Source organism: Musca domestica, unplaced genomic scaffold, assembly GCF_030504385.1.
Source record: "Musca domestica strain aabys unplaced genomic scaffold, Musca_domestica.polishedcontigs.V.1.1 10, whole genome shotgun sequence".
NCBI lineage: Eukaryota > Metazoa > Arthropoda > Insecta > Diptera > Muscidae > Musca > Musca domestica.
In genome coordinates this window covers 1,733,251-1,742,631 of record NW_026712115.1, presented here as the reverse complement: position 1 = coordinate 1,742,631, position 9,381 = coordinate 1,733,251, and the positions used below count along the sequence as shown (strand labels likewise).

Genomic DNA, 9,381 nt, shown 5'->3' with positions numbered 1-9,381 from the left:
ACTTGCCAAAAATGTGCACCAGATCTCAAGCGCCGGCCATGGTGATGGTGTGGGCCGCCATAACAGCCGATAGTCGCTCTCCGCTCGTATTAATCGACCGTGGCATCAGAATAAATGCCGAATGTTATTGCGAAAATATTCAGGAGGGTGTATAAAAGCCTTGGGCACGCAAACATATTGGCCGCAGACCTTGGACATTCCAACAGGACTCAGCACCATAGCACTCAGCACGCGCCACCCAAGAATGGTTTTCAAAATGATATTCCTCGCTTCATTTCCAGCGCACAATGGCTACCAAAACTCCGGATACCAATCCGTTGGACTATTGTGTCTGGAGTATTTTGGAAAGCAAGGTTGGCACTAAAAAATACCAAAGTGTCGATGACCTCAAGCAAGCGCTTCGCCTGGAATGAGCCAAAATCCCACAGAGCAACATTCGGGCAGCGTGTGACGATTTCATTGGCCGTTTAGAGGCCATAATTCGTGCCAAAGGTAACCAATACGAATAAATTTAAACTTCTTCTAAAATTTGATGGTATTTCCGATATTTTTTGCTTTTATGCAATAAAATTAAAAAAAAATGTAAAAATTATGGCGTTTGACTTTGTTGCAGTTTTTTTTATTTCACCCTGTATGTAGCCCCCACATATATGTATCATCCGATTCGGCGTTTGTGATATTTGGTTCCAGATATCTTGTAGAGCTCGGAAATGCCTTTGCTAAATCTTATCGCGATTGCCTAAGATTTGGATATAGCTCCCATATATATCCTTAATCCGATTTCAGGTTTATTGCACAAATAATGGCTAATATCAGCCCAAATGGAGTGAATTTCTGGACATACGTTTCCATTTTGTGGAACTCGGCATATATATATTTTTTATACCCTCAGCCACGTGGCTAGAGAGGGTATATATCATTTTATAGGTCAAAACGTGCCCTATCGAAATAACAGTTTTATAGCCTAGATCTCTTTGGAACAAATCCATTTCAGGACATTTGTAGTCGATGGACAGACATCGTGTCCATCCGTCCATTTGTCTGTATGTCTGTCTGTCTGTCTGTCTGCCCGGCTGGTGTGCACGATTACCCACGAAGGGAGTATCCGATTTGGTCCAAATTTGGTACATCGTAATATTATTATCAAACTTAGATCGAGATCGCAGATGGACAATATCGGTTCACTCTTTCTGTTAATTCCCACTCAATAAGTCAAAATTTAAAGAAGAAAATATTTTACTGAACCCAAAGAGAATGGATTTCCAATTTTTCTCCAACTTTGCAAATTCTAATATTTGCATCAGTTCTAGGTCAGGCGACAAAATAAACAATAAATTCGTCAAGGACCTCCCCCACAAAGGGTCAACATTTTGAATAGTAATAACTCTTATAAAATGTAAAATAAATTACACAGATCTCAATATTTTTATTAACCCAAGGTCTTGTGTGAATATGGAACATATCGTTCCAATCCTTTTGATACCTCTCCCACAAAGAGTTAACATTTTGAATATCCATGAAGCTCAAAAAACGCGAAATTAACATCCGATTCCATTCAGACTTGGTATATCTCAATATCATCAACACAAGATCTGTTATAAAAATGGTAGAGATTTCTTTTCCTACCTGCCCATAGGTTTCAAGATTATGAAAAACAAAACGATCAAATTTCATATATACAAACATTTTTGCTAATACACAACAAATTTGTGCACGCCACTCACAAAGGGTCACAATACTTTTATATGTCATAACTTTCAAAACAAGTCAGTGATTCTTTACAACGTACTATAAATAAATATATCTCTCTTTGGCAGAAACCTGAGATGAATATGAAATTTATGATTTTCCATAAATTGGATATAAATGTTCGATTTTCTTGTAATATTGCCCATACCAAGACTTGTATATGTATAAGATGAATCATGAAAATGGAATACTTCGATCACCTATATCTTGTATCTCACGCACATGTTAACATTTTCTAATAATTATCACATATGTCATGCAAAGTGAAGGAAGTTACCAATGTAGTCCAAACCTGGAACATCGCAATATTTATATCATATTTATTTAGGTCCGTTTCTTCGGAACCTGCTCCATTGAGGGTCAACAAGTTGAATTATCATAACAGAAGTCAAAGTCAAAATATATTTTAATAACCGAACATTGGCATTTTAACTTGTTAATGTTCCCTTTAATTTCTTGTTAACAAATATTAACACTTTTGATGCACACACTATATTTTATGGTATCAGTTCTCAATGATCTCCGGCGGTTGTATAGTATCTTCATAAAATCGCCTATTCAATGCCCCATAATAATGGTATCTCGGCCGCTTTGTGGGTTTCGATTTAACAACATGGGTCTTATTCGACGTTACATGTTCCTGCGCCAATGGCTTGTTTGTTTTCTTTGTATTCGTCAACGTTATTGGTTTCTTCGGCCTGGTCCATTGTTTGAAAGTCGTCTCAGTTTTGTTACGCAAATCATTCACAATTTTCTTCACCTGATTCACGACACGATTAACAGGCGTTTGTTTATTCGCCGTAGCATTGTCTGTTTGAAAGGAGGTAAGTGATACTGTTTAAAATACTTTGATAGAATGACATTTTATTATTTTCTCCAACAACAACTTACAGAGAGGTGTAACATTTTCATCAATTTCTAAATTTGCATTGGATTTTGAGGCACCGCAGCCGGTAGTTACTAACCATGAGTAGAGTAGAATCCATACAACTGTTGCGCGTAACATTTCGATCCATTCTTTGGTAGGGAATTGGGTTTACCGCAGCAGTTTTAACTTGTATTTATAGAAAACAAAATCGATGCAAAATGAAATTTTGAAATGGTTTGAGAAATATTAAAAAAAAAGAAGAAAGCTTTCTCATCGCACAGTCTTTATAATGGAAGTCATTCATAAAATTCTCTTGATTATTTACACTTTTTGTTGTTAATAACAACTGACACTAGCTTACAAGAATGATAAATAACTATTTTTTGTAATGTTAGAATGAAAGTTTTTCAAATAAGAAGCTAATAAGACCTCTCAGGGAAGGCCATATCATTTTCATTTTTTCCTTGTTAAAATTTCCATGAATAGTTATTTGCAAAAATATATGCAATTGCGCCGAAATTGAAAAAATATCTCATGCGATAAAAATATGACAAAACATTACAGAAAGAGTAAAAAAGCAGTAAGTTCGGCCGGGCCGAACTGTGAATACCCTCCACCATTGAGAACAAATTTGGAAATTATCAAAAAAAAAAAAATAAAATCCGTTAAAAATAATGTTAAAATCTTAAAATAGACGTTGACCTGCATAGGCAACTTATGTCATAAGTCATTACAATATTAAATTTTTATACCCTACAACACTATGTGTTGAGGGTGTTATAAGTTTTATAGGGCCATAGTAAAATATATATGAATCTTCCTATCTCGCCGAGCTGAATCGATCTAGCTATGTATGTCCGTCCGTCTGTCCATGTTAATTTGCAATCACGCTGCAGGTCCGATCCTCACGAAATTCGGCATGGAGGTAGGGTTATGGTCAGAATAGATCCCTATTGCTTTTGGAGATGATCGTATAATATTTAGGGGTTGAAATTGACTAAAAACTGAACAATTTCCTGATTTTGCAGTTCCTCTACAGGTCGCAATTATAAACCAAGCGACGCGGAAGTTAGCATGAGGCTAGAGCTTAGGGCTGTGCAGAACTCTTCCAATTTGGATGGTCATCGGATAATATTTGGTGGGTGAAATAGACCATAAAATTTGTGTTAATTAAAAATCACATTTTCCATAAAATTTTTAATATTTTCAAATTTTTCCCGCGAAATCACAAATAGACGAAAAGGTCAATTCTGACCGTTATGTTGATGCCGATAGTAAATATATGGGATATATAGCGAAATATATACAATGTGTATATACAAAGGAAGGGGATGTTAGTTAGAATGCTTATATATCAAGAATGGCTTGGGCGATTTTGACAAATTTTGTCAATTCAGAATGCCTTCTTGGCATAAAAGAATAAAAAAAAAAAAAGCAAACCGCATAAACAGATACCAATAACGATGTTAATAAAGATGTTGTAGACTTTTGTGATATTTTTTTATTTTACATTTTTTTATCGCATGCGATTTTTTTCAATTTGAGTTATAATACTGGAGTGTATATTTTGTAATGTTTTTTCACCTTACAACACCTTATATAGTCCTCAGGAAAATTTTCATAAGGGTAGGGTTAGGCTCAGAAGGGCTAGGCCCATTGTTTTTAAAGATGTCCGCAATATATTTAGAGGTTGAAATGGACCAACAACTAAAAATGTTCTTGATTTTGCAGCCGTTATAAAAGTCACAAATAGAAAGCGACAGCAAGAAAGCAACGAAATCTCACATGAAGTTAGAGTTTAGGACAGCGCGTAGAATGGACCACTACTTTCGTGTGAAAAAATACCAACATTTCCATTCTACCAAAACGCTGAAAATAACTTACAGGCGAAATCCAAAATACTTAAATGGCGAACTTCTGGCTTTTTATGCTGATTTCGTTGGCGAATATAGCCAAATATCGTAGACAAGCAAATCATATAGATGAGTCTTAATTTGGAGATACAGAGGGACTTCTTGTATTTGGAGATGACCGCAAAATATTATTTTTATTTTCCTGATCACATAATTGAAACCAATCGACACGGAATTTTGCATGAGAATAGAGTTTAGGACAGGGAAGAAGTCTAGCATTTTGGATTACTATTATATTATATTTAGCTTTAAAATGGCCCACAACTTTCTTGTAAGATTGTTTTGAATATTAGCAACACAACGGAGTACGTAAAGGGTAACATCTGGGCAGTGCTTTATGACATAATTTCAAAAGTAAAATCTTCCAAAATGGATTTGGACAAAAGGGAGCTTCTACTATATTGTAGTGTTGTAGGGTATGACATGGTCGGCCCGCGCGTCTGTAACCTTTGCTTACTTTTGTCATAATCCATTACAATATTACAATATTCAAACACGAAAAAAAATCCGGTGATAATTGTAGCTAAAATTATCAAAATACCGAATATAGGGAGATACCGTTATATCGGGGCTATACGAAGACCTGAACCTGCAGAGACAATTTTCTATCACGGACTGTAGTACCTATTAGGAACTTCAAATTTCAAACAATTTCGGTGATTATTGTACCTAAAATCGTCAAAATAAAGAATACAGTCAATTTTCTGTCATAGACTCTAGTTCCCATAAACGGAGAAAACCAAATTCGGCAGTTCACCATTTTCGGCCAAGGAAGCAACTCTTTGGCTCTTTTGAGTCTATTTTCTTTTAGTTTCGGTGTAAGTATTGCACTTTTGAAATTGCAATGGCTTTACACCGAATGTAATATTGTGATATGTTCAGCTCACGAGCCATTTTTCGGGCACTACGACGCGAACTTCGATCATGTCGCTTCTTTACTTTTCGAACCATGTCTGCTGATGTTGCTGTTTTCTTCCGTCCACCTTCTTGACGTCGGGCTACTCTACCAGTATTACGGTAACGAGCGATGGTACGAGACACATTTAAATGCTAGAGTGCTCTATCGATAGCCACTTGTGGTTTTCCAGCCAAATATATAGAAATCACACTATCACGCTTTAATTCCATCACGAATAACTTTTTTTCTGGAAAATTCTCATCAAAATGCTTTTGTACGCTTGTAAACAATGTAATGAGATGTCACTGCAATAATTTTAACAGCTGTCGGACGAGTGGCTTAGAATTGACAGCAGTCTGAAGTTGGTTGCAGTTTTTTCATACATTTCCAAAATTACATCTATATCTCAATTCCAGATACAAACAGAGACCTCAATATCAAATTTCGGGACTTCAGCCCAATAACCAGTACACAATTTATTACCACTTAGTATTTTTCAAGCAATTACAATTCACATTTCCAAAACCACCTCCATATCCTAACTACAGACACCAACCGTTACATCTACATCAAATTTCAGGATTTCAGCTATATTCTTTCACCCAATACCAAACATAGAACTTTTCGCACAGTTATAGTACACATTTCCGAACCACCTCTACATCTCAATTCCAAATACCAACTGACCCCTTATCCAGCACTAAATTTAGAATAATTTAGTAATTTTTGTACAATTATAGTACACATTTCAAAACCTCTTCCATTCATAATTCCAGGTACGAAAATATACTGACAAAGACCTCGAATTAAATTTGAGGATTCCAGCCCTATCCCTCCACCAATACAATACAATTAGTACTTTTCGTACAATTTTAGTACACATTTCCAAACCCATATTTAATTCCAGATAGCAACGAGACTTCAATAATAAACTTAAGGATTCCAACCCATTCCCTTCACCAAGCATCAAATTTAGTAAAATTTAGTAATTTTTGTACAATTACAGTACACATTTATATATACCACAGACACCAACAGTGGCATTTATATCGGATTTTAACTATATTCCTTCCCCATATTAATTAGCATTAAGTACATTTCGAACAAATATAGAACCCATTTCCAAACCGCCACCTAATCTCAAACACAGATACTATCACCTAATATTAAATTATACCAAATATAGTACCATTTAAACTGTTCGTGCACTTGTAGTACACATTTCACAAACCTACCACCATACAAAATTTCAAAATACCAGTTTCATCCGTTCGCCCTAAACCAAATTGTTTTAAATTTAGTACCATTTAGTACAGTTCGCACACTTGGTATACATTTCGAAAACAACCTTCAAAAATCAAACTTACTTTCCAACCTAGATTATCATACCAAATCGCATATACTAAATGGTACCATTTAAAAAGTTTAGTACTATTTATGAAATTTTCGTGACCTCTGTCGAATACAAAGTATTCCATTTTTAGTACATTTAGGTACTATTTCAAAAACCGCGCCTTATCACACACCTACGCTGGCCCTCGTGCAACATTTCTAAATCAGTTATTTTAACGTAGTGTTCTTAAAACTCATTGTCCTTCAGGGTATCAAGTTATCGCCATAAATTGTACATTTTTATTAATTTTTCCTTGATTACAAAAACAAAATAACTTAACTACTATTAAAAAAAATAAAACTAAAGAAATTGGATTATTAACTTAATTGGTAAATAGGAAACAGCTTGCTTTGTTCAATGTTAGAACACGTTTTAATCTATCCGAACCATTTGCCAAAGAATGGTTTGAAGCCGTGCAAACCTAAGCCATGGAGACCCAAACCATGTAAACCCAATCCACCCAATCCACCGAAGCCACCTTTGAAACCGAAGTTCAAGCCACCAAATTTACCAAAACCTAAACCACGGGCACTGCGCACCACAGAATCATCATCACTGGCTGCAGATTGTTCAGTGGCAGGTTCAACATCCAATAGAGATACGGGGACAACAGCTACTTGAGGATTTGTTTCGTCTTGAATTATGGCTGGTAATGGAACGGCAACTTGATAGGCGTGTTCGGTGTTTTCTTGATTTTCATGTTCAATTACAGCGGGAATGGGCACGGCAACTTGGAAACCCGAATTATTTTGTTGTTCCTGCTCTTGAGTTTCAGGTTTTGCACTCTCCACAGGGATTCCGTAAATATTACCCGCCAGGCAGCCAATCACAACTAATGTCACTATTACTGAATTCATATCGTGTGTGTTTCTTTTCCGATCCACTGAATCTATACTGACTTGACATCGAGAGGGTATTGACATTTTATACGCCAGATTTAGCAGCAATCCGAAAAATACTTAGAGCAAACATTAAGGGCCACATTACCATCATCAGCTGCCTCATTACTAATCATGGTCATCTCATGTGGAGGAAAATTTTGTTTTTGTAATACCCATTCCCGAAATTTTGCCTAGTTTATTTGTAATTATTACCAAATTAGTAGACATCTCAAGTGTTTGACCATCGTGGGAAGGTGTGAATGGAAAAGTTAAATAGTCGAAAATTTCTGCTCGTCTAAAAATTACCAACGATAAAATGAACAACAGTCGGTTGGAGGGGATAGCTTCGGGTAACAGTGTGAGGTATTTGCAATTTACCCGTTTCGTTGCGATGGGAATTACCTGACGTCATCACTGACAGCTCATTGTACATAAAGGAGATAATCAAGTTTTTAGTTACGCTATGCAAAAACTCCAAGTTAAGCTCAACATAAAATAGGTATGGAGTTCTGAAGTATTAAATTTTACAGATCTATACATATATAGTCTTAAATTTCACAGTATTTACATTTGAGTATAGGAAAATTGACAGAATTTAATTCATTGAGTGCTTGAAAATATCATCATCAAAACCTGCAAACACTGCTCCTTAAAATCCCCTTTAATAGGCTTTAGAATCTTTTTAAATATCTTCCTAAAATGATCTTGAGTTTAGCACTGTCAGCCCTTCAAATAATCTCCCGAAAAATTATCATATTATCATCCTAAAAACAAAATTATAGCTCTGATACTCCCTGAAGAAATATATTCATAAAAATTACTATTATCCATGATAGTCTTAAAAATGATAATCTGTTAAAAACCTCGATATCAACTCTGAAAGTCTTTAAAAATATATTCTGTTAAAATTCTCGGTTTTATCTCCTATAGTCTTTGAATATACAGGGTGAGACTTTGTAAAACTCCAACAAAGTCAAACGCCATAATTTTTACATTTTTTTTTAAATTTTATTGAATAAAAGCAAAAAAGGTCGGAAATAGCATCAAATTTTAGAATAAGATTATACTTGTTCGAATTGGTCACCTTTGGCACGGCGAAGCGCATGCTTGGAGTGATCAACACTTTGGTATTTTTTAGTGCCAACCTTGCTTTCCAAAATACTCCAGACACAATAGTCCAACGGATTGGTATCCGGAGATTTTGGTGGCCATTGTGCGCTGGAAATGAAGCGAGGAACCTCATTTTGTTATCAATCCTGGGTCCTGTTGGAATGTCCAAGGTCTGCGGCCAAAATGTTTGCGTGCCCAAGGCTTTAATACACCCTCCAGAATATTTTCGAGAAAATATTCGGCATTTATTCTGATGCCACGGTCGATTAATACGAGCGGAGAGCGACCATCGGCTATTATGGCGGCCCACACCATCTCCATGGCCGGCGCTTGAGTTCTGGTGGCCAACCGAAGGTGCACATTTTCAGCAGACCTCTTTGCCAAGTAAACACCGTCATTTTGTTTGTTTACAAACTGCTGGACAACGAATGTTTTCTCGTCGGAGAAAACCAAATTCGGCAGTTCTCCACTTTCGGCCAAGCGATGCAACTCTTTAGCTCTTTTGAGTCTATTTTCATACTGTTGCGGTGTAAGTTCTTGCACTTTTTGGAATTTCAATGGCTTTACCC

The 9,381-nt window shown here is 36.0% G+C and overlaps 1 protein-coding gene across 1 annotated transcript; it reads right to left on the bottom strand.

Annotated features, from left to right (window-relative positions):
* Positions 1–2,168: 2,168 nt before the first annotated feature.
* On the bottom strand, positions 2,169–2,786 carry LOC101892721 (uncharacterized). The gene is made up of 2 exons (XM_005178349.4): positions 2,641–2,786; positions 2,169–2,559 (listed from the first exon to the last, which is right to left on the bottom strand). Exons 1-2 carry the CDS (start codon positions 2,753–2,755, stop codon positions 2,255–2,257), a joined length of 420 nt encoding a protein of 139 aa, XP_005178406.1. The 5' UTR covers positions 2,756–2,786; the 3' UTR covers positions 2,169–2,254.
* Between the last annotated feature and the right edge of the window lie 6,595 nt (positions 2,787–9,381).

Bases quoted from the DNA above. Each gene is read 5' to 3' on its own strand.
- LOC101892721 (XM_005178349.4), bottom strand. From the start codon at position 2,755: ATGTTACGCGCAACAGTTGTATGGATTCTACTCTACTCATGGTTAGTA. The intron at 2,560-2,640 runs GTAAGTTGTTGT...CCTTTCAAACAG, and splicing joins TGAAAATGTTACACCTCTCT to ACAATGCTACGGCGAATAAA.